The sequence below is a fragment of the Pristiophorus japonicus genome, chromosome 5 (genome assembly GCF_044704955.1).
Source record: "Pristiophorus japonicus isolate sPriJap1 chromosome 5, sPriJap1.hap1, whole genome shotgun sequence".
In the NCBI taxonomy this organism is placed as follows: Eukaryota; Metazoa; Chordata; class Chondrichthyes; family Pristiophoridae; genus Pristiophorus; species Pristiophorus japonicus.
In genome coordinates, this window is record NC_091981.1 from 234,227,963 (window position 1) to 234,254,476 (window position 26,514).

Genomic DNA, 26,514 nt, shown 5'->3' on the forward strand with positions numbered 1-26,514 from the left:
TCGCAGAATCACAAGGTAAGTTTTCGACGCCCTTTTTCTTCCAGAAAGTCGGCACACCTTATCGAGATGCGCCATTTTTCCAGAGGGCGGAAACTTGGGCCCATAGATTCCACATCATCCAAGCTAATGTTCTTCCTTACTATTGCGTTAACCTCCTCTTTAATCATTAACGCTACCCCACCTCCTTTTCCTTCCTGTCTATCCTTCCTGGATGTTGAGTTCCCAGCCTTGGTTACCTTGGAGCCATGTCCCTGTAATCCGAATTACATCATACACGTCGACAGTTATCTGTGCAGTTAATTCATCCACCTTATTACGAATGTACCTCGCATTGAGATGCAGAGCCTTCAACCTTGTTTTTTTAACACTTTTTTTCCTTTTAGAATTATGTTGCTATGTGGCCCTTTTTGATTTTTGCCCTTGATTTCTCTGAACCCTACACTCTTGCTTTTCTCCTTCCTATCTTTTGCTTCTGCCCCCTTTTTACTTCCCTCTGCCTCCCTGCATAGATTCCCATCCCCCTGCCATATCAGTTTAACCCCTCCCCAACAGCACTAGCAAACACTCCACTTAGTACATAGGTTCCGGTCCTGCCCAGATGCAGACTGTCCGGTTTGTACTGGTCCCACCTCCCCCAGAACCGGTTCCAATGCCCCAGGAATTTGAATCCCTCCTTGCACCATTCCTCAAGCCATGTATTCATCTGACTAGCACGTGGCATTGGTAGCAATCCTGAGATTAGTATCTTTTGAGGTCCTACTTTTTAATTTAACTCCTAGCTCCTTAAATTCAGCTTGTAGGACCTCATCCCATTCCCCCTCCCCCTCCAGAATTCGCTGCAGTCGTTACGAGACATCTTTGACCCTTGCAGCAGGGAGGCAACATACCATCCTGGAGTCTCGTTTGCGGCCGCAGAATCGCCTATCTGTTTCCCTTACAATAGAATCCCCATCACTATTGCTCTCCCACTCTTTTTCCTGCCCTTCTGTGCAGCAGAGCCACCCATGGTGCCATGAACTTGGCCGCTGCTGCCTTCCCCTGATGAGTCATCTCCCCCAACAGTACCCAAATTGGAGGGAGATGACCGCAGGGCACCCCTGCACTACCTTCCTTCCACTGCTCTGCCTGATGGTCACCCTTTTCCTATCTGCCTGAGTAACCTTTATCTGCAGTGTGACCAACTCACTAAATGTGCTGTTCACGACATCCTCACCATCGCGGATGCTGCAGAGTGAGTCCATGTGCAGCTCCAGTGCCGCAATGCGGTATGTCAGGAGCTGCAGCTGGATACAGTTCGTGCACACATAGTAGTCAGGGACACTGATAGCGTCCCTGACTTCCCACATAGCACAGGAGGAGCATGACACAGATCTGGGCTCTCCTGCCATGACTTAACCCTTAGATTAACTTAATTTGACAACAGTGCCAAAGGTTTCCTACCGATAATAAAAGAAGAAAAAGATCAAATACTCACTAATTCACCAGCCAATCATTTACCCGCTTGGCTGTGACATCACACTTCGATTTCTTTTTACTTCTTTGTTTACCTTCTGCCCCTGCCCCTGCACCAGCCGCTTCTCGAACTCCCGCTGGCTGCTCCTGTGGCTGCTCCCCAATGGTCACGCTCTTTTATGGGCTGCTTCTCGAACTCCCGCTGGCTGCTCCTGTGGCCAATCTCCGACGGTCGCGCCCTTTTATGGGCCGCTCCTCGAATTCCCGCTGGCTGCTCCTGTGGTGGTGGAACTGACAAACACATGACCATTTGAAAAGTTCCATGACCAAACAACAATTTAACAGAGTGACATGGCATTGTGCTCACTTAACAATTAGACTTTGTTGCTTTAAATTACAACAGTGACTATACTTCAAAAGTACTTCATTGGCTATGAAGCGCTTTGTGACATCCAGTGGCCATGAAAGGTGGTATATAAATGCAGGTCTTTTTTTCTTTTTTTAAAAAGGTCATGGCTCCACCGTTGCAGAATAATGCATTAATTAGCATGTCGTTTAAACTCTGGTCCTTATAAAACAGCGCATTATTCAACTTGGTGAGCAATGCTACAGGAAAACTGGTATATAACACTGAGCGCATTTTTCGTCTGTCACTGAAGGCTTCACAATGATCATATGCAAATTTGTGTCACTGCCATCTGATTGATCAAATTTCATACTCCTAAAATTGTGCATAAGTGAATAGGCGGGGAACATATTAATGAAGCACAAAGGATGTATGAAGGCTAACAGTCATAATCAGCACCGAGTAAATAGTTATTAATATATCCGCCTTGGCTCAGCGGTAGAACTCATGCCTCTTGAGTTGAAAGGTTATGGGTTCACGTTCCAATCCAGAGACTTCAGCACATAATCTAGGCTGATGGTTGATGAGGTGCTGTCTTTGGGAAGTGACGTTAAACTGAGGCCTGTCTGCCCTCAGGTGGACATACAAATCTCATGCCATTATTTGAAGACGAGCTGGGGAGTTTTCTTGGTATTCAACATTTATCCTTCAATCAACAGAACTTAAATAGATTTTCTGGCCATTTCTTACAGAAGGGAATTAGATAGTTGATTTGAAAAAGAGAAATATTAAAGGGTATGGGAAGCAGTCAAAGATTACTTAAACTTGGTAACTTGTGAAGAAGAATACCAGTGCAAATCTGGTGGCCTGTTTCTGTTCAGTAACATTCTTTAAGTAAAGAAGCTCAAGCTAGTCCCGGAATGTAGCAGTATCACTCTGCTAGCAATCTGTCTTACAGCTCCCAGAAAGCTGCTGAATCCAATAAACATCACCATATTTTGGAACGACAGGCATGCATAGTGCAACAGTTTCTTTTGTTGGCAGCAAAATTTGTCGTTCATGGGATGTACTATATTGTTGTCTGTAAGCCCCACCTTGCCCCAACTATACTTGCAAAAGACCTAAGCAGTAAAAGCCTGGTGGCATTTCTTCAAGTAAGTTTGGAAAAGAGGACACGTTTCAAAAGTTTAACCTTGGTAAAATTAATATTGATTTTTTTTTTTAAAAAGAGGTTGTGTCTGTAGCTGAGAATGTACCAATTACAAACATGTTTTGGTTCTTGAACAGCACCAAAAAAACTAGCTTGTGGCACTTGTTCTCAGCTGAAGGAAATCTGAAATGCAGACGGATTTCTAACTTTGTTTTCAAATTCTAATTCAGCTTAATAAAACATTGACGTCTCAAACTTGTCCTTGGGTGTGTTCTAAATTTCACAATTCTTCATATTGCAGTTCTGGAAGTAAATTGGGAAATTAGAGTAGCATATCATTCTTTATAGTAAACATAGAAACATAGAGAATAGGTGCAGGAGTAGGCCATTCGGCCCTTCAAGCCTGCACCACCATTCAATAAGATCATGGCTGATCATTCACCTCAGTACCCCTTTCCTGCTTTCTCTCCATACCCCTTGATCCCTTTAGCCGTAAGGGCCATATCTAACTCCCTCTTGAATATATCCAACGAACTGGCATCAACAACTCTCTGCAGTAGGGAATTCCACAGGTTAACAACTCTGAGTGAAGAAGTTTCCCCTCATCTCAGTCCTAAATGGCTTACTCCTTATCCTTAGACTGTGTCCCCTGGTTCTGGACTTCCCCAACATCGGGAACATTCTTCCTGATCTAACATCTAACCTGTCCAGTCCCGTCAGAATTTTATATGTTTCTATGAGATCCCCTCTCATCCAGTGAATAAAGGCCCAGTCGATCTAGTCTCTCCTCATATGTCAGTCCAGCCATCCCGGGAATCAGTCTGGTGAACCTTCGCTGCACTTCCTCAATAGCGAGACTGTCCTTCCTCAGATTAGGAGACCAAAACCGAACACAATATTCCAGGTGAGGCTGCAGTAAGACCTCCCTGCTCCTATACTCAAATCCCCTAGCTATGAAGGCCAACATATCATTTGCCGCCTTCATCACCTGCTGTACCTGCATGCCAACTTTCAATGACTGATGAACCATGACACCCAGATCTCGTTGCACCTCCCCTTTTCCTAATCTGCTGCCATTCAGTGAATCTGACTTTGTGTTTTTGCCCCCAAAGTGGATAACCTCACATATATCCACATTATACTGCATCAGCCATGCATTTGCCCACTCACCTAACCTGTCCAAGTCATCCTGCAGCCTCTTAGCGTCCTCCTCACAGCTCACACCGACACCTATTTTAGTGTCATCTGCAAACTTAGAGATATTACACTCAATTCCTTCATCTAAATCATTAATGTATATTGTAAAGAGCTGGGGTCCCAGCACTGAGCCCTGCGGCACCCGACTAGTCACTGCCTGCCATTCTGAAAAGGACCCGTTTATCCTGACTCTCTGCTTCCTGTCTGCCAACCAGTTCTCTATCCACGTCAGTACATTACCCTCAATACCATGTGCTTTAATTTTGCACACTAATTTCTTGTGTGGGACCTTGTCAAAAGGCTTTAGAAAGTCCAAATACACCAGATCCACTGGTTCTCCCTTGTCCACTCTACTAGTTACATCCTCACAAAAATTCCAGAAGGTTTGTCAAGCATGATTTCCCTTTCATAAATCCATGTTGACTTGGACCAATCCTGTCTGCTTTCCAAATGCGCTGTTATTTCATCTTTAATAATTGATTCCAACATTTTCCCCAATACTGATGTCAGGCTAACCGGTCTATAATTACCCGTTTTCTCTCCCTCCTTTTTTAAAAAGTGGTGTTACATTAGCTACCCTCCAGTCCATAGGAACTGATCCAGAGTTGATAGACTGTTGGAAAATAATCACCAATATATCCACTATTTCTATGGCCACTTCCTTAAGTACTCTGGGATGCAGACTATCAGGCCCCGGGGATTTATTGGCCTTCAATCCCATCAATTTCCCTACACAATTTTCCGCCAATAAGGATATCCTTCAGTTCCTCCTCCTCACTAGACCCTCGGTCCCCTAGTACTTCCGGAAGGTTATTTGTGTCTTCCTTCGCGAAGACAGAACCAAAGTATTTGTTCAACTGGTCTGTCATTTCTTTGTTCCCCATTATAAATTCACCTGAATCCGACTGCAAGGGACCTATGTTTGTCTTCACTAATCTTTTTCTCATCACATATCTATAGAAGCTTTTGCAGTCAGTTTTTATGTTCCCAGCAAGCTTCCTCTCGTACTCTATTTTCCCTCTCCTAATTAAAGCCTTTGTCCTCCTCTGCTGAATTCTAAATTTCTCCCAGTCCTCAGGTTTGCTGCTTTTTCTGGCCAATTTATATGCCTCTTCCTTGGATTTAACACTATCTTTAATTTCCCTTGTTAGCCACGGTTAAGCCACCTTCCCGTTTTTATTTTTACTCCAGACAGGGATGTACAATTGTTGAAGTTCATCCATGTGATCTTTAAATGTTTGCCATTGCCTATCCACCGTCAACCCTCTAAGTATCATTTGCCAGTCTATTCTAGCCAATTTTCATGTTTCATACCATCGAAGTTACCTTTTCTTAAGTTCAGGACCCTAGTCTCTGACTTAACTCGGACTAAATCCAAGTAAAATGTAACACTTAATGACTCAAAACAGTCAGTTTTTTTTAAACACCAACAACTTGTATTTATATACCGCCTTTAACGTAGTGAAACGTCCCAAGGTGCTTTGCAGAATTAGAGGAGCGCAGACATCCAGGTAGCGGTGGCTGCTGGCGCTGGCTGGAGGAGATTACAGAGATAAGGCAGGGTGGGATTTGAAAACTAATGAGAATTTCGAGATCGAGGCATGAGCACGGGTGATGGGTGAGCGGGATTTGGTGCGAGTTAGGACACGGGTAGCCGAGTTTTGGATCACCTCTAGTTGTATTGTTGCATAACCTAGTATAACTTACGAGATAGCTCAGTGGCTGTTGTAAAATGTGAGTTTTGTCTATCCCCTTCCACAGAATGCTGATATTGTATTTCATATATGTAAACTGCTGCACAGCCTCTGGACTTAAGCCAGTGCAATGGAGGATACAAGGAACCATTGAGAATATGTTTGGCTTTGTAACAATATACTTTTATTCCTTGCAGACTGCAAGAACTGCGAATACCCATTCTTGACTTGTGAAATTCCATGTTCCTGTTGTGCAATATATTAATTGGAGACCTAGATTGCAGTAGGAATAGGGCAATTGCTATATTCAGATTTCTTAAATTGCTCCACTCCACCTTGGAAGGATGGTGATTCACATTCATAATTAGTGTCTAGTACTCTGCTTTTTGTGATGGGATATAGAAACATAGAAACATAGAAAATAGGTGCAGGAGTAGGCCATTCGGCCCTTCTAGCCTGCACCGCCATTCAATGAGTTCATGGCTGAACATTCAACTTCAGTACCCCATTCCTGCTTTCTCGCCATACCCCTTGATCCCCCTAGCAGTAAGGACCTCATCTAACTCCTTTTTGAATATATTTAGTGAATTGGCCTCAACAACTTTCTGTGGTAGAGAATTCCACAGGTTCACCACTCTCTGGGTGAAGAAGTTCCTCCGCATCTCGGTCCTAAATGGCTTACCCCTTATCCTTAGACTGTGACCTCTGGTTCTGGACTTCCCCAACATTGGGAACATTCTTCCTGCATCTAACCTGTCTAACCCCGTCAGAATTTTATATGTTTCCATGAGGTCCCCTCTCATTCTTCTGAACTCCAGTGAATACAAGCCCAGTTGATCCAGTCTTTCTTGATAGGTCAGTCTCGCCATCCCGGGAATCAGTCTGGTGAACCTTCGCTGCACTCCCTCAATAGCAAGAATGTCCTTCCTCAGGTTAGGAGACCAAAACTGTACACAATACTCCAGGTGTGGCCTCACCAATGCCCTGTACAATTGTAGCAACACCTCCCTGCCCCTGTACTCAAATCCCCTTTCTATGAAGGCCAACATGCCATTTGCTTTCTTAACCGCCTGCTGCACCTGCATGCCAACCTTCAATGACTGATGTACCATGACACCCAGGTCTCTTTGCACCTCCCCTTTTCCTAATCTGTCACCATTCAGATAATAGTCTGTCTCTCTGTTTTTACCACCAAAGTGGATAACCTCACATTTATCCACATTATACTTCATCTGCCATGCATTTGCCCACTCACCTAACCTATCCAAGTCGCTCTGCAGCCTCACAGCATCCTCCTCGCAGCTCACACTGCCACCCAACTTAGTGTCATCCGCAAATTTGGAGATACTACATTTAATCCCCTCGTCTAAATCATTAATGTACAGTGTAAACAGCTGGGGCCCCAGCACAGAACCTTGCGGTACCCCACTAGTCACTGCCTGCCATTCTGAAAAGTACCCATTTACTCCTACTCTTTGCTTCCTGTCTGACAACCAGTTCTCAATCCATGTCAGTACACTACCCCCAATCCCATGTGCTCTAACTTTGCACATCAATCTCTTGTGTGGGACCTTGTCGAACGCCTTCTGAAAGTCCAAATATACCACATCAACTGGTTCTCCCTTATCCACTCTACTGGAAACATCCTCAAAAAATTCCAGAAGATTTGTCAAGCATGATTTCCCTTTCACAAATCCATGCTGACTTGGACCTATCATGTCACCTCTTTCCAAATGCACTGCTATGACATCCTTAATAATTGATTCCATCATTTTACCCACTACCGATGTCAGGCTGACCGGTCTATAATTCCCAGTTTTCTCTCTCCCTCCTTTTTTAAAAAGTGGGGTTACATTGGCTACCCTCCACTCCATAGGAACTGATCCAGAGTCAATGGAATGTTGGAAAATGACTGTCAACGCATCCGCTATTTCCAAGGCCACCTCCTTAAGTACTCTGGGATGCAGTCCATCAGGCCCTGGGGATTTATCGGCCTTCAATCCCATCAATTTCCCCAACACAATTTCCCGGCTAATAAGGATTTCCCTCAGTTCCTCCTCCTTACTAGACCCCCCGACCCCTTTTATAACCGGAAGGTTGTTCGTGTCCTCCTTCGTGAATACCGAACCAAAGTACTTGTTCAATTGGTCCGCCATTTCTTTGTTCCCCGTTATGACTTCCCCTGATTCTGACTGCAGGGGACCTACATTTGTCTTTACTAACCTTTTTCTCTTTACATATCTATAGAAACTTTTGCAATCCGTCTTAATGTTCCCTGCAAGCTTCTTCTCATACTCCATTTTCCCTGCCCTAATCAAACCCTTTGTCCTCCTCTGCTGAGTTCTAAATTTCTCCCAGTCCCCAGGTTCGCTGCTATTTCTGGCCAATTTGTATGCCACTTCCTTGGCTTTAATACTATCCCTGATTTCCCTTGATAGCCACGGTTGAGCCACCTTCCCTTTTTTATTTCTATGCCAGACAGGAATGTACAATTGTTGTAGTTCATCCATGCGGTCTCTAAATGTCTGCCATTGCCCATCCACAGTCAACCCCTTAAGTATCATTCGCCAATCCATCTCAGCCAATTCACGCCTCATACCTTCAAAGTTAGCCTTCTTTAAGTTCTGGACCATGGTCTCTGAATTAACTGTTTCATTCTCCATCCTAATGCAGAATTCCACCATATTATGGTCACTCTTCCCCAAGGGGCCTCGCACAACGAGATTGCTAATTAATCCTCTCTCATTACATAACACCCAGTCTAAGATGGCCTCCCCCCTAGTTGGTTCCTCGACATATTGGTCTAAAAAACCATCCCTTATGCACTCCAGAAAATCCTCCTCCACCGTATTGCTTCCAGTTTGGTTAGCCCAATCTATGTGCATATTAAAGTCACCCATTATAACTGCTGCACCTTTATTGCACGCACCCCTAATTTCCTGTTTGATGCCCTCCCCAACATCACTACTACTGTTTGGAGGTCTGTACACAACTCCCACTAACGTTTTTTGCCCTTTGGTGTTCTGCAGCTCTACCCATATAGATTCCACATCATCCAAGCTAATGTCCTTCCTAACTATTGCCTTAATCTCCTCCTTAACCAGCAATGCTACCCCACCTCCTTTTCCTTTTATTCTATCCTTCCTGAATGTTGAATACCCCTGGATGTTGAGTTCCCAGCCCTGATCATCCTGGAGCCACGTCTCCGTAATCCCAATCACATCATATTTGTTAACATCTATTTGCACAGTTAATTCATCCACCTTATTGCGGATACTCCTTGCATTAAGACACAAAGCCTTTAGGCTTGTTTTTTTAACACCCTCTGTCCTTTTAGAATTTTGCTGTACAATGGCCCTTTTTGTTCTTTGCCTTGGGTTTCTCTGCCCTCCACTTTTCCTCATCTCCTTTCTGTCTTTTGTTTTTGCCTCCTTTTTGTTTCCCTCCATCTCCCTGCATTGGTTCCCATCCCCCTGCCATATTAGTTTAACTCCTCCCCAACAGCACTAGCAAACACTCCCCCGAGGACATTGGTTCCGATTCTGCCCAGGTGCAGACCGTCCGGATTGTACTGGTCCCACCTCCCCCAGAACCGGTTCCAATGCCCCAGGAATTTGAATCCCTCCCTGCTGCACCATTGCTCAAGCCACGTATTCATCTGAGCTATCCTGCGATTCCTACTCTGACTAGCACGTGGCACTGGTAGCAATCCCGAGATTACTACTTTTGAGGTCCTACTTTTTAATTTAGCTCCTAGCTCCTTAAATTCATTTCGTAGGAACTCATCCCTTTTTTTACCTATGTCATTGGTACCAACGTGCACCACGACAACTGGCTGTTCTCCCTCCCTTTTTAGAATGTCCTGCACCCGCTCCGAGACATCCTTGACCCTTGCACCAGGGAGGCAACATACCATTCTGGAGTCTCGGTTGCGGCCGCAGAAACGCCTATCTATTCCCCTTACAATTGAATCCCCTATCACTATCGCTCGCCCACTCTTTTTCCTGCCCTCCTGTGCAACAGAGCCAGCCACGGTGCCATGAACTTGGCTGCTGCTGCCCACTCCTGATGAGTCATCCCCCTCAACAGCACTCAAAGCAGTGTATCTGTTTTGCAGTGGGATGACCACAGGGGACCCCTGCACTACCTTCCTTGCACTACTCTTCCTGCTGGTCTTCCATTCCCTCGCTGGCTGTGGACCCTTCTCCTGCGGTAAGACCAACTCGCTACACGTGATACTCACGTCATTCTCAGCATCGTGGATGCTCCAGAGTGAATCCACCTTCAGCTCCAACTCCGCAACGCGGACCGTCAGTAGCCGGAGGTGGACACACTTCCCGCACATGTAGTCGTCAGGGACACTGGTGTTGTCCCCGTGTTCCCACATGGTACAGGAGGAGCATATCACATGACCGAGCTGTCCTGCCATGACTTAACCCTTAGATACACTTAAATTGCCGACAACAATGTTAAAAGTTACTGACTAATAAAGAAAAAGAAAAACTACTCACCAATCAGCAGCCAATCACTTACCACATTGGCTGTGACGTCACCTTTTGATTTCTTTCTACTTCTTTTTTGACTTCTCTTAGCTGGAGCTGCACCGGTACGTCTCTCTCGACTCCCGCCTCTCTCGACGCTCCCCGGACTGGTTTCTTTGTTTACAGAAACTACATTGACTGTTCACTTTTTGAATAGATAATATTTTGCTCAAAGTAAATAACATAGGAAATGTTAGGAACAAGAAAAAGACCTTTATTCCAATAAACTTGCATCTATTTTGGGTTAAGCTCTACCCACACCTCAGCTATTAATCCTATCCCCTTATCCCCTTTTCTCCAGAAATGCATCCAGTTATTCTGGAGCTTGGTCAATCACCTTCCCTCATAACTTGTTCCATAAGAAAATAAGAAATAGGAGCAGGAGTAGGCCATTTGGCCCCTCGAGCCATTCAATAAGATCATGGCTGATCTGATCTTGGCCTCAACTCCCTGCCTGCTTCCCCCTTGACCCTTGACTCCCTCATCATTCAAAAATCTGTCTATCTCCACCTTAAATATATTCAATGACCCAGCCTCCACAGCTCTCTGGGGTAGAGAATTCCAAAGATTCATGACCCTCTGAGAGAAGAAATTCCTCCTCATTTCTGTTTTAAATGGGCGACCACTTATTCTGAAATTATGCCCCCCAGATTCCCCCACAAGGGGAAACATCCTCTCTGCATCTACCCTGTCAAGCTCCCTCAGAATCTTATATGTTTCAATAAGATCATCTCGCAGTCTTTCAAACTCCCAATGAGTAGAGGCTGAACCTTTCTTCATAAGACAACCACTTCATCTCAGGAATCAACCTTGTGAACCTTCTCTGAACTGCCTCCAATGCAAGTATATCCTTCCTTAAAAAAGGAGACCAAAACTGTATACAGGTGTGGTCTCACCAATGCCCTTTCAATAAAGGCCAACATTCCATTTGCATTCCTAATTACTTGCTGTACCTGCATGCTAACGTTTTGTGTTTCATGTACAAGGACCCCCAGATCATTTCTATCTCAGCATGTTGTAATCTCTCCCCATTTAAATAATGATTAGCCTTTTTTTATTTTTTCTACCAAAGTGGATAACCTCACATTTTCCCACATTATACTCCATCTGCCAAAATTTTGCCGACTCACCGAGGCCATCTATATCTATTGTCTATATTCCACTTGTCTATTATCGTTTGTGTGAAGGTGTTGACTCAGACTAGCAGCACAATGGTGTCTTAGCCCAGTTACTATTCTTCATGGGTGAACTTGAATAGTGGCTATCGTAAGCTGTGTTCTCAGTCGATGTCTGCACAAATGGACTTTCTGGCCTGCATAACCAGATTGGAATCATGATTTGGAATATTGGCTAATTCAAAACTGATTATTTTCCCCATCTCTTCTTCCTAGCCCTGCTTCACTAAGGTCAACTGTGATGCCCACCACTGTCACTCCTGGCCCTAATGCCTCATTAGCTAACTTGCTGCAGACCAAGAACTAAACCTGCAGGTCTCATGGTGATTAGTACCACACCATGATGGATTTTCGGTTTGCACCTCATTTAATGCCCCAGAGCAGCAGTAAAGGGTATTTCTAGATGTAACAGCGGGCGTCCAGCTTTCACCGCCCAGCCGGCAAATTCGGCTCTCGGTCTGCGGTGGTGTCGAAACTTACTGCCCCGCCCTCTAATTTCACTGAGATCATGAAGTCACTCGTTGTGCCACACTCCGTTAGCGCCCTGGATGGAAAACCTGGCCCTAATGCCTCATTAAACGCCCGCCCCGGGAAACACCTGAAAAACCAGATGTTCCCAGGATGCAGCAGGCGGTATTGGCGGCGTATTTAAATGGAGGGTGGAGGATCCTATATTGCAGGTCACATTGACTGCAACAGTTGCGCACATCAACAACAACACATAACGCTGTGTGAAGTTCCGACTTGAAAGCGGTAGTTTAATCTGCCATTGCAGTGTCCTTACAAGATCACTGAGAGAATGTAATGGCAGCATTACTAGTTCGCCAGCGTATCATGCTGCATAGAAACATAGAAAATAGGTGCAGGAGTAGGCCATTCGGCCCTTCGAGCCTGCACCGCCATTCAGTGAGTTCATGGCTGAACATGCAACTTCAGTACCCCATTCCTGCTTTCTCGCCATACCCCTTGATCCCCCTAGTAGTAAGGACTTCATCTAACTCCTTTTTGAATATATTTAGTGAATTGGCCTCAACAACTTTCTGTGGTAGAGAATTCCACAGGTTCACCACTCTCTGGGTGAAGAAGTTTCTCCTCATCTCGGTCCTAAATGGCTTACCCCTTATCCTTAGACTGTGACCCCTGGTTCTGGACTTCCCCAACATTGGGAACATTCTTCCTGCATCTAACCTGTCTAAACCTGTCAGAATTTTAAACGTTTCTATGAGATTCCCTCTCATTCTTCTGACCTCCAGTGAATACAAGCCCAGTTGATCCAGCCTTTCTTGATATGTCTGTCCCACCATCCCGGGAATCAGTTTGGTGAACCTTCGCTGCACTCCCTCAATAGCAAGAATGTCCTTCCTCAAGTTAGGAGACCAAAACTGTACACAATACTCCAGGTGTGGCCCCACCAAGGCCCTGTACAACTGTAGCAACACCTCCCTGCCCCTGTACTCAAATCCCCTCGTTATGAAGGCCAACATGCCATTTGCTTTCTTAACCGCCTGCTGTACCTGCATGCCAACCTTCAATGACTGATGTACCATGACACCCAGGTCTCGTTGCACCTCCCCTTTTCCTAATCTATCACCATTCCGATAATAGTCTGTCTCTCTGTTTTTACTTCACATTTATCCACATTATACTTCATCTGCCATGCATTTGCCCACTCATCTAACCTATCCAAGTCACTGCAGCCTCCTCGCACCTCACGCTGCCACCCGACTTCATGTCATCCGCAAATTTGGAGATACTACATTTAATCCCATCGTCTAAATCATTAATGTACAATGTAAACAGCTGGGGCCCCAGCACAGAACCTTGTGGTACCCCACTAGTCACTGCCTGCCATTCTGAAAAGTCCCCATTTACTCCTACTCTTTGCTTCCTGTCTGCCAATCAGTTCTCAATCCACGTCAGCACACTACCCCCAATCCCATGTGCTTTAACTTTGCACATTAATCTCTTGTGTGGGACTTTGTCGAAAGCCTTCTGAAAGTCCAAATACACCACATCAACTGGTTCTCCCTTGTCCACTCTACTGGAAACATCCTCAAAAAATTCCAGAAGATTTGTCAAGCATGATTTTCCTTTCACAAATCCATGCTGACTTGGACCTATCATGTCACCTCTTTCCAAATGCGCTAATATGACATCCTTAATAATTGATTCCATCATTTTACCCACTACCGATGTCAGGCTGACCGGTCTATAATTCCCTGTTTTCTCTCTCCCTCCTTTTTTTTAAAAAGTGGGGTTACATTGGCTACCCTCCACTCCATAGGAACTGATCCAGAGTCTATGGAATGTTGGAAAATGACTGTCAATGCATCTGCTATTTCCAAGGCCACCTCCTTAAGTACTCTGGGATGCAGTCCAACAGGCCCTGGGGATTTATCGGGGCCTTCAAACCCATCAATTTCCCCAACACAATTTCCCGACTAATAAGGATTTCCCTCAGTTCCTCCTTCTTACTAGACCCTCTGACCCCTTTTATATCCGGAAGGTTGTTTGTGTCCTCCTTAGTGAATACCGAACCAAAGTACTTGTTCAATTGGTCTGCCATTTCTTTGTTCCCCGTTATGACTTCCCCTGATTCTGACTGCAGAGGACCTACGTTTGTCTTTACTAACCTTTTTCTCTTTACATATCTATAGAAACTTTTGCAGTCCGTCTTAATGTTCCCTGCAAGCTTCCTCTCGTACTCTATTTTCCCTGCCCTAATCAAACCCTTTGTCCACCTCTGCTGAGTTCTAAATTTCTCCCAGTCTCCGGGTTCACTGCTATTTCTGGCTAATTTGTATGCCACTTCCTTGGCTTTAATACTATCCCTGATTCCCCTTGATAGCCACGGTTGAGCCACCTTCCCTTTTTTATTTTTACGCCAGACAGGGATGTGCAATTGTTGTAGTTCATCCATGCGGTCTCTAAATGTCTGTCATTGCCCATCCACAGTCAATCTCTTAAGTATCATTCGCCAATCTATCCTAGTCAATTCACGCCTCATACCTTCAAAGTTAGCCGCCTTTAAATTCTGGACCATGGTCTCTGAATTAACTGTTTCATTCTCCATCCTAATGTAGAATTCCACCATATTATGGTCACTCTTTCCCAAAAGGCCTCGCACAAAGAGATTGCTAATTAATCCTCTCATTATACAATACCCAGTCTAAGATGGCCTCCCCCCTAGTTGGTTCCTCGACATATTGGTCTAGAAAACCATCCCTTATGCACTCCAGGAAATCCTCCTCCACCGTATTGCTTCCAGTTTGGTTTGCCCAATCTATATGCATATTAAAGTCACCCATGATAACTGCTGTACCTTTATTGCATGCACCCTAATTTCCTGTTTGATGCCCTCTCCAACATCACTACTGCTGTTTGGAGGTCTGTACATAACTCCCACTAACGTTTTTTGCCCTTTGGTGTTCTGCAGCTCTACCCATATAGATTCCACATCATCCAAGCTAATGTCCTTACTAACTATTGCATTAATCTCCTCTTTAACCAGCAATGCTACCCCACCTCCTTTTCCTTTTATTCTATCCTTCCTGAATGTTGAATACCCATGGATGTTGAGTTTCCAGCCCTGATCATCCTGGAGCCAGCCACGTCTCTGTAACCCCAATCACATCATATCTGTTAACATCTATTTGCACAGTTAATTCATCCACCTTATTACTGATACTCCTTGCATTAAGACACAAAGCATTCAGGCTTGTTTTTTTTAACACCCTTTGTGCTTTTAGAATTATGATGTGGTGTGGCCCTTTTTATTTCTTGCCTTTGTTTACTCGGCCTTCCACTATTGCTTTTTACCTTTCTACCATCTGTTTCTGACTCCATATTACTTCGCCCTATCTCGCTGCATAGATTCCCATCCCCCTGCCATATTAGTTTAAACACTCCCGAACTGCATTAGCAAATGTTACCCCCAGGACATCAGTTACAGTCCTGCCCAAGTGCAGACTGTCCCTTTTGTACAGGTCCCACTTCCCCCAGAACTGGTTCCAATGTCCCAGGAATTTGAATCCCTCCCTCTTGCTCAAGCCACGTATTTATTCTAACTATCCTGCTCCCTCTACTCTGATTAGCACGTGGCACTGGTAGCAATCCAGAGATTACTACCTTTGAGGTCCTACTTTTTAACTCCTAGCTCCCTAAATTCAGCTTGTAGGACCTCTTCCCGCTTCTTACCTATATCGTTGCTATTGCTATTGCTTGGCGGGTCAAGCTAGAAGAAGGACTCTTGGCCATGTCAGCCCATGGATAAGGAGAGGCCAAAGATGTCTGGGGAAGAGGGCTTACTCCCCATGGGTCGACAGGCACCAACGCTCATACCTCCAGCTCTCTGAGGAGTAGTGAGTAAGAAGGCTGTGCTTCCGAAATGAAGCGCTGACAGAGATATGCCATCTCCTACAGGCAGACCGATGCCTGGACCACTCTGGAGGCAGCCTTTAATACTCCCATCAACAGGTTTCCAAATTCATTGTGGTGTACTGCATGTTGCACAGCTTGGCCATCATGAGGGGCCAGGCATTGCCAGTGGGGATTGCAAGCCCCCTCAGGAGGAGGAGGAGGACGATGATCAGGGATTAGTATTAGGCAATCCCTCGTATTGAGGATGACCCGCTTCCACACCAAGAAGAGATGAGTTCACAGGTGTTTCAATGAGGGACCTGATGACGACGAAGAGGTGCCTGGCGAGACCCCCATTGGATAGCCACATCATTCACTGGGGAGGCAGCGTGGAGATGCTACCAGACCAAGAGTTGCACGTCGCCAACTCGTAATGGGTTTCTCTTAAATGGAAGAAACTGAGATTAAGCTAATACGCAATGTGCCCCCATAAAGGCAGGTCTCCGGTGAACGTTGGAATGATACACAAGGCACCAATGGCAAAGGATCAAACAGACATTTGACTGCAACAAAGTAACAAAAACTCCCCCCCCACCAAAAGAAAAGCATACAATAGACAACGTTATGTTGCAAGGCACTGAACAACAATGAAGTGCATTAAATCAAAGAAACTATTTACAAGCGTAATCCACAAAAATCAGGACATCTGCACAACCTTTTCCTTCACATTCTAATTTAACAATGCTATTTTTGGCTGGGGCGCAAAAAGTTCCTTGTGCAACGCCTGATTTTGCACACCTGATCATGGAACCTCATTTTTTTTTTGCTGAATTTTGCAGACGAGGGCGCAAACTTTTCCAGGCGGTATCAGGACTGCCATGCCACCAGTACTGCCCCAAAATGACGACAAAAATCTAGCCCCATGGGTTCTATTTACCAACTGAGCCTTTAGGAGAGAGCTACGTGAAATAGTACTTACTCATTTTTTTATTTGCTCCTTATAATTATGTTCATTATATAATATTTTCAAACCAATTATTATGGGATGTGAGTGTTGCTGGCAAGGCCAGCATTTATTGTCCATCCCTAATTGTCCTTGAGAAGGTTGTGGTGAGCTGTCTTCTTGAACTGCTGCAGTCTGTGTGGTGAAGGTACTCCCAGTGCTGTTTTGGGGGAGTGAATAGCTCATCTGAAGCAACTTTACGAGTCACCAATGCCTCAACAGGAATTAAGCCCATAAAATTATCAAATAAAGTTAACCTGGCCCAATGGTGAGGTGACCTTCAAAAGAGAAATTAAATTTCTTGGCGTGGTCTCATCTAGTCTCGTAAGTGTGTGAGGTGGTCAGTGGATTTCTGCTTTCTACTGGTTAGGTATACTCTTGTGATGACAAGTCAGGGAGAGATAGCAGAGTAAAGAAAATTGACTAGTTACTGCTGTCCATTGATGAATGGAGGGGTAAAACAACAATTATTAAAGTAACTGCCTATTGGAAACTATACAAGAAAATAATAAACTTAACATGGACTTCGGATAGGGCAGGCCACTCTCTATAATTCAGAGCTAGAGTACCAAGCTCTAAACTTGCACCACTCTTCCTAGTAAGTGAGAGGAGGCCAGGGGCGAATCAGCACGTGTGAACCAATGGAAGCCTGCTTGTTTGCCTGTATCAAAAGAAAACCTCACTCACCATATCGAGCTACTATGGGGGTGGATTTGAAAGCAAATTTGAGATGATGTAAAGCAAATCCATTAATTCCCTGCCGCAAGCTCTTCTGTTCTTTGTGCTTCTGCCTTAATTCATTTTTTTTACGCCATTGCTGTTGAACTGCTGCACCATCTGACCGCAGTGCAATTTAAAGCAACATCTTCAAAGGCTCTAAGTCTCTTACAATGACAGCCTGACTACCACCGTGACTCCTTTTGAGTAAAAGCCCTCTTTAATAAAGCAAAGAGGAAATGGCTTCTGTGCCAGTTGACATGCACAGTGGTTTCATCCACATACAAGTACATTTTAAATCTGAGTGTTACTTTCCAGTGCAGTTCTGTAGCATTGAAAGCTTGACTCAATGGTAGCATTTTGTCACTTAGAAGACCCATTCCAGGACTTGAGCACATAATCTAAGCTGACTCTTGGAATATTGATGGTGCCATCTTTCAGATGAGATGTAAAGCTGAAGCCATGTCTTCCTATTCAAGTGGATGTAAAAGATTCCATGGCACTTCTTCAAAAAAGAGTGGGGAGTTCTCCTGGTGCCATGGGCAATTGTTAACCTTCAATCAACAGCACAAAAAAATTGGCCATTCATCTTGTTATTGTTTGTGGACAAATAGGCTGCCGTTTTTGCCTTCAAAACGACAGAGAGAGTGATGACCCTGAGATCCTATGAATCGAAGACTCAGGCTTCTGAAATGGGCACAGGCCTAAGATGAAAGCCATTCTTGGAGGCATTCCAAACTCAGAAAATATTTCTGTATAGGTAAGTTTAATCATTATCATGTTTTGTCATTTAGTTATGTCGATTATCTTACAAACCTTATTTTAAGTCCTCACCTTGGTGGAGAGGGCAACATGGCATCTGAAATATTTTTTGAAAACCCTACGGAGCAATTTCATTAGCTAACCTTCGATACCTTGTTGTGTTAGCTCCTGATTTTTGATTGGACTGTAAAAGAAAACTTTTATGTTCCCACTTGCTGTTTGGTATTTTGCTTAGCTGTTCAGTTGTGATTTGCTTTATGTATGTGAAATTTGAGCAACCAGAAATTTGCAAGCTTGTCAAAGTGTGAAGATCAAAAATATACTAGATGGGAATGTCTTTATATGCTAGCAGAGTTCCCATATTGTTGCTCATTGTGAGTCACGGGTTACAGTGTTGCAATGCAAGTGTAGGGTGTGCTGGGGTGTAGAGGCAGTAGATGAGTTCACATTGCCACCGACAGGATTTGGCAATAAGTTTCAAGTGATGATCTCAGACTGCAATTTAAATACTTTTTGATTTGGTCCTGGAAAATATTATTTAATTTAACTACTGATGGTGGATGTAATAAATACCACCACTACATATACATTCTCTCTTCCCCCCCCCCCCCCGTCTTTCTCCTTCCCCTCCCCCCCTTTCTCCTTCCCCTCCCCCCTTTCTCCTTCCCCCTCCCCCCTTTCTCCTTCCCCTCCCCCCCCCTTTCTCCTTCCCCTCCCCCCCCCCTTTCTCCTTCCCCTCCCCCCCCCTTTCTCCTTCCCCCCTTTCTCCTTCCCCTCCCCCCCTTTCTCCTTCCCCTCCCCCCCTTTCTCCTTCCCCTCCCCCCCCCCCTTTCTCCTTCCCCTCCCCCCCCCTTTCTCCTTCCCCTCCCCCCTTTCTCCTTCCCCTCCCCCCTTTCTCCTTCCCCTCCCCCCTTTCTCCTTCCCCTCCCCCCCCTTTCTCCTTCCCCTCCCCCCCTTTCTCCTTCCCCTCCCCCCCTTTCTCCTTCCCCTCCCCCTTTCTCCTTCCCCTCCCCCCTTTCTCCTCCCCCCCCCCATCTCCTTCCCCTCTCTCCTTCCCCTCCCCCCCTTTCTCCTTCCCCTCCCCCCCTTTCTCCTTCCCCTCCCCCCTTTCTCCTTCCCCTCCTTTCCTTCCCCTCCCCCCTTTCTCCTTCCCCTCCCCCTTTCTCCTTCCCCTCCCCCCTCTCTCCTTCCCCTCCCCCCCTCTCTCCTTCCCCTCCCCCCTTTCTCCTCCCCCTCCCCTCCATCTCCTTCCCCTCTCTCCTTCCCCTCCCCCCCTTTCTCCTTCCCCTCCCCCCCCTTTCTCCTTCCCCTCCCCCCCTTTCTCCTTCCCCTCCTTCTCCTTCCCCTCCCCCCTTTCTCCTTCCCCTCCCCCCTTTCTCCTTCCCCTCCCCCCTTTCTCCTTCCCCTCCCCCCTTTCTCCTTCCCCTCCCCCCTTTCTCCTTCCCCTCCCCCCTTTCTCCTTCCCCTCCCCCCCTTTCTCCTTCCCCTCCCCCCTTTCTCCTTCCCCTCCCCCATCTCCTTCCCCTCCCCCCATCTCCTTCCCCTCCCCCCCCATCTCCTCCCCTCCCCCCCCATCTCCTTCCCCTCCCCCATCCCCTTCCCCTCCCCCATCTCCTTCCCCCCCCATCTCCTTCCCCCCCCATCTCCTTCCCTTCCCCCGACCCTCCCCCCCCCATCTCCTTCCCCTCCCCCCCCCCATCTCCTTCCCCTCCCCCCTCTTTCTCTCCTCCCCCCCCCTCTTTCTCCTTCCTTCCCCCGACCCTCCCCCCCCCTCTCCAACCCCTCCTCTTTCTTTTGAGCACAGGGTGCACTTTATGATTTAGATGGTCTTTAGTATACACACCTTTCCATAAACAAAAAGATTCTGTATAAAATATTCACATTTCAGCATTTTATATTGTTTTCAAGCTTTATATCGAAATACATTTACCTTTTAAGTACATTCTTTCTTTGAAGAAAAAGATTTTAACTGACTTCTGAGCCAAATGAAGGGAGGTGGCTTTCTGTGATTGATATGGACAGCAACCAGTTGGGAATTAACTATATTTCATCTAGGCGTAAATCAGTTCTTAAAAACAAAATTAAATACTATTGGACTTTTGCATTGGAAAAATAAATCCATTCTTGATTAAAGTCTTTTTCTGCTTTCGAAATGTCAACAAAAGAAACCACAGGTGCTATTAATCACATCATTGTCTGACTGATAAAAATTCAGCATTTCATAATAGAAAAGGTGCTGTTAATTTTTTTATATGAGTCTTGTCTGAACTAAAGCTTTGAGAATTCACTTTCCAGTTTCCTTCGAAGTCTTGGAAAAGGCAAATAAACTAAAATTTTTGCATAATGAGGAGAGATATACTACAAACTACATATACTTTAAAATGCACACATGTGATTGATAACTACCATTAACTTTTCATAGAATGGTTACAGCACAGAAGGAGTACCAACCCCTGGGGAACAATCCTGTATATCTTCCTTCAGTCTGAAAAACTACTTCACCACTACTACGTTTTCTGTCACTTAGCCAATTTCGTATCCATGCTGCCGCTGTCCTTTATTCCATGGGTTTCAACTTTACTAGCAAGCCTATTATGTGGCACTTTATCAAACTCCTTTTGCAAGTTCATGTACACAACACCAACTGCATTGGCTTCATCAACCCTCTCTGTTGACTCATCAAAAAACTCAATCAAGTTAGTGAAACATGTTTTGCCTATGACAAATCTGTGCTAGCTTTCCTTAATTAGTCCACACTTTTTGAAGTGACAATTTTATCCTGGATTATCGTTTCTAAAAGCTTCCCCACGACCGAGGTTAAACTGACTGGTCTATGGTTGCTTACACCATTTTTTGAACAAGGGTGTAATATTTGCATTTCTCCAGTCCTCTGGCACCATCCCTGGGGAAATAGGTATTCAAAGCTAGGGCTTTAATGAAATTATTACAAGACACAAAAACAATTCACGGGGCACGTTGTTATTTTATGATCCAAAATATGTAATTTTTGATTTTTTTTGTTTAAAATTTTATTTTGGACAGAAATTTTAGTTACTCAGGAAAATAATTGTGGATATAATGTTCTCAAAGTGTTTTGAGCGATTTAATTGGTTGTTTCTTTTGTTTATTGGTACCTTCTCCCGACTGGTCATTCAGGTGATTTTTTTATAAGTTCTTCGTCGTTTCTTGATGAGAATGTTATAGCCACTTCCTTCACTTGAATTGCATATCCCTATCTCTTCAGTTCTGATTTGCTGCTCTTTGGCTCAAAGTAAAGTCCACTTATGGGAAAGAAGATAACTAGAGGCCATCAAAAAAGATAGTCACCAAGAAATACAATAGGGAATTCAGAAGAAACTTCTTCACCCAAAGAGTGGTGAGAATGTGGAACTCGCTACCACAGGAAGTGGTTGAAGCGAATAGCATAGATGCATTTAAGGGGAGGCTAGACAAGCATATGAGGGAGAAGGGAATAGAGTGTTATGCTGATAGATTTAGATGAGGAAAAACTGGAGGAGGCTCGAGTGGAGCATAAATGCCGGTATGGGCTGGTTGGGCCGAATGGCCTGTTTCTGTGCCGTATAATCCTACGTAAATCAACAAAGTTGCAAAACTGTTACAAGATGTAAGTGACACTTGCAAGACTTATATATTAGTAAATTGCTTGTGACATTTCCCAAGGTTTGGTTGATGAATACAAGCTTTTAAACTCACTCCACAGAGTCACTGGTCGCCAGACCCGCCACTACATTATAAATAGGAAATACTGGCAAAGCAATTTACGATTGTAAATCGTGATAGAAAAGCATGGCAACAGAAACTAAGAGTTGCAGACATCCTATGGATCTGAACCAGGTTACTGCTGCCTGTTTTAACCATTTGTTTGTCTAAAACACGTTTTTAAGTATCTTGGCTTATTTTTACTTGTTTACAGATATAGAATACAATGTCATGAGTAAAAATACTAATGTTCCTTTCAAAAACAGTCTTTACCAACAATATCAAATAGGCAGTGTATTTAGGGTGCAAGTTTTGACAATTCAATCCAGAAAATATAAAACTGAAGACATTATGAATCTAATTTTTATCCTACTCCTTTACCAAATATCCCTGTAATGTATTTGGTGGTAATAATATGTTCAGGTTAAATTAAGTAAGCTCTCTTGGGGATCGTGCGGGAAGGTGGAGTTGAGGTAGAAGGTGGAGTTGAGGTAGAAGATCAGACATGATCTGATTGAATGGCGTAGCAGGCTCGGAGGGCTGTATGGCCTAGTCCTGCTCCCATTTCCTATGTTGTTATTAAGTAATACCGGTGCAATGTCCCGAATCAGGAACTCCAAAAACCAGAATTGTCTGAAAATCGGACATTTTGCACATAGCTGATGGAGTCGTCTGGAATTATTGTCTGAAAAGCGGACATTTTTGAGGGAAAAACCCAAAATCCGGCACGGATTTGGTCGAGGATTCCGGATTTCAGACTATTGATTTTCTTGTCTGAAATCCAGAAAAACCCAAAAACCGACATGGATTAAATCCCAAGGATTCCGGATTTTGGACATTGTAGCTGTAGTAGTCTTTTCAGAAATTGTAATTTTTCTGCTGGATTTTTCAGTTCCCTCACCGAAACAAATAAATTAAAGAAATGCACATAAGGTATTTGACAATATATTGCAATTAAACTACGGCAAAATTTGAAAGTATCATGACCTAGAAATTGGTTCATTCTATGTTTTACTGGGGCAAAATGGGCATCCGAGCACACGCAATGTACCGAAAGTGTGCTGCCTGCCATATTGGTAGAGGTGTCCCAGGTCCGTGCCTGAAAAGACGTTAGACCTTTTTTATTTGTTCGAAGCACCCTTTGCAAATTTGGGCTGTGCTAAGGAAAACATGATCTACATGTGGTCTAACCAGCAGTCCTTAAAGGGACCACTGGAGGTAAATCTTTTTTAATTTACCTGAATGTGAAGCTGAGAAAAGCAGGCGTGCCGAAGACTGTTCTCAGCCCCTTCCCGATTGATACCCCTCTGGGGCAAAATGTCGAGTGTGCTTCTGGCCTACCTGTTCCAGTGCAGGCTTCCCTGCACCCAGTTAGTGCCAGCAGGCCGGCGCAAACACATTTCTAGGCCAAAGTGTCAGGTTGGGTCAATGGTAAAACTCTCACCTGGGAGACAGAAGGGTATAGGTTCAATTTTCACTGCAGGACTCGAGCACATAATCTAGGCTGACACTAGAGTGCAATAATAAGGTTGTGCTGCATTGTCAGAGATGCTGTGTCTTGCATAAAATGTTAAACTGAGGCCCTGTTTTCCTGTTCAGGTGGATGTAGAGGATCTCATGGTACTGCTCAAAAAAGAGCTGGGGAGTTCTCCAAATGTCCTGCCCAATATTTACCCCTCAACCAACATTGCCAAAACCGATTAACTGGCCATTTATCTCAATGGGGTCTTGCTCTGCACAAACCAGCTGCTGTTAGCCTGCATAATACTCATTACACTTCAAAGCAGTTTGTTAGCTGTGAAGTGGTTGGAAATGTCCTGTGGGCTTTTAGATGTAAAAGAGCTTTATAGATGTAAGCTCTTCATCTATTTTACCATTCAAAGTTCAAGGTGTCACATGTAACAATGTCTTGAATATAGTAACATTAAGTTACATTGGTGGGGGCTACTCTTCTCAAAGGATGATGTTCCCATAGAGGCCTGCTGTTATCACGGAGATGTGAATGCATGACTAGCCATCCTCGTAGAAAGTTTTTCTGAAGCACTCCAATGACCACACACCATATGATGGTGTGTGCCAGGGTGATCAGAATCCAGTGTTGCCTGTTTGGCCGTACCAGTTAAGGTGTCACCAATTATTGCAGGGTCTGGGAATAGAATCTCATTATGACTATTGGGACCTGTTTTCTCAGGATCTGCGTCAGCAGAGAGGCAGATGCTTAGCCGTTCCATCTACTGTTAAGGATACCTGTGACTTTCAAGTAGTAGAGGGTTTGCACTTGCAGTAACTCTGGCCTGAAACTTGGCTATATTTTCAGACCTAATGGTGCTGTGGTATGGCACAGAGGAAGCCGCTCAGAACAGCACTTGGAGTTCAGCTATTAAATGGGACTGTTTGGTTGGCTACTCCATAACCTGTCTACAGGCTGCACCTAGGGGCTGCCTTGCCTTTCCCTTCAATTTGACCTGCCACTTAACCAATGTTCCCTACAAGCTGCGCTTTGTTCTGCGTGGCCTGTTTCTGTTACCGCGTGGTTCCTTTAAATTTCTGCGCATGCGTGGTATTTACAATGTAAAAGCTGGTGAGTGGCCTGCGTGGGACCTTTCAGATTATTGTGCGGCCGTGTGCGGATGCGCACCTTAGCAGGGACATTGCACTTAATCCTGTGTTGTTTCAGCCCTGGCAAAGGTTGTCAGTGGGTTTAGATGTCTTTTAATATGCTCAGGAAACTTCTGAATTTTTGCCTATCCGTTGTGGCACTTGCGTTTCCTATCCCTTTAAATTTCACTTTTATGCAGTTATCCTTTCCTAATACGTCATCCCTAAATTCATCTGAGTTTGCATCTGCAGGTGTAAATAATTATTCAAATCTAGACTGGAGAATTGAATGCTATTTGTAATTCAAATTCTGATGAGTGCTAAAGGTGTGCTAACCAAATTGGAACTGACTTATACCTGATGACAAAATTCAGCCCCCATGCGATAGATGTGTATATGTATATCTCGACAACTAGAGGACTGTACTATGGTATGTAATGTATATAGTTTTGATGTAGTGCCCTTCCTGAATCAGGACTTCATTTTACACCTTCATTTAACTTTTCAGGATGGGAGAGCTTTTCCAGTAATATTTTGAATCTTTTAAATGCTGTTGCTAAGAACTTCAGAGTGTGCGTGTGTGCACGCGCAGGTGTGTGCGCGTTATATAAAAATATATATGAAAATATAAATAGTTTTTTTTTTACACAAGATGGTAACTGCCGGGAGGCAGCTGAGACTTGCTTCACAGGGGCACTCAGTGGCCAGAGGCTACCACGATATGACAGTTGTCTTGGCAAAATTGAATTGGAAATGTTGACATAACGATGAATGCTGACAAAGTGTGATCAAAATTGCAATAACAGAAGTGTGCACTGTGAATGCAAGTTTTTAAAAATAATACTTGTAAATGTATTAATGTTTGTGATTTTTCTTTTGACTCAATTGTTACATCATAATATATGTGAAATGGCATCTATTATTAAAAATTGCTGGGACCTCTAAATTTAATTATTTGATAAAAATAAGGTTTTGTCCACTTTTTTCCCCAGACTTGCTACATCTGTGAGGAACAAGGACGTGAAAGCAAAGCAGCAACTGGTGCTTGCATGACTTGTAATAAACACGGGTGTCGACAAGCTTTCCATGTAACCTGGTTAGTATTTTGGTTTTTAAGTGAAAAATAGGCTTAAGGGTTCCTTCAATGACTCAAATGAATGCATACCTAGTGGTGCCATGCTAAGTTATATAAGTTAGGACGATCTCCAGTATGTTCTGGTCTGTGCTGAGTTTGCTGACTCACCTGGGACAACAGTGGTGCTGCTACATTTGGCCTTGGCACCTTTGGACAAGCAAAAGGGAGCAAGTTTACAACCGTTATTGTACCAGATAATTATTTAGTTATAGATAACGAATATTGCACATATGGATGCCGACAAGCACAAGATTTGTGTTCAACTGTGATGTTCCTCACATTGAAGTATCCGTTTGCAGTCTTGTCTCGACTCACAAATGAACAATAGATTTTAAGATATCTGCTGATGTGTGGAACATTTCCCCAGTATGATATAGTAGCTTCAGGAGAGATAGTGAGAGAATTTGGAGGGAGGGATAGGAAAAAGAATGTTAATAGAATTACATAGAATCTACAGCAGGGAAACAGGCCATTCACCCCAATTGGTCTATGCCAATGTTATTATTCCACACAAGCCTCCTCCCATTTTAATTACCTCTCCCCACCCTGCCTTTTCCCAGATTTCTTTCTCTCTCATGTATGCATCAAGCCTTCCCTTAAATACATCATGCTATCTCGTACAATCGCTCCATGTGGAAGCGAGTTCCACATTCTTGCTGTTCTTT

General features: G+C 44.3%; 1 protein-coding gene across 3 annotated transcripts in view; it reads left to right on the plus strand.

The window, feature by feature from the left end:
• The window catches only part of mllt10 (MLLT10 histone lysine methyltransferase DOT1L cofactor), a 359,252-nt gene that overhangs the window by 92,955 nt on the left and 239,783 nt on the right, over positions 1-26,514 (plus strand). For all 3 annotated transcript variants that reach the window (XM_070881398.1, XM_070881397.1, XM_070881399.1), the window contains exon 5: positions 25,707-25,810. In XM_070881398.1, coding sequence (XP_070737499.1) covers positions 25,707-25,810 — 104 coding nt within the window. The remainder of the gene's footprint in view (positions 1-25,706; positions 25,811-26,514) is intronic.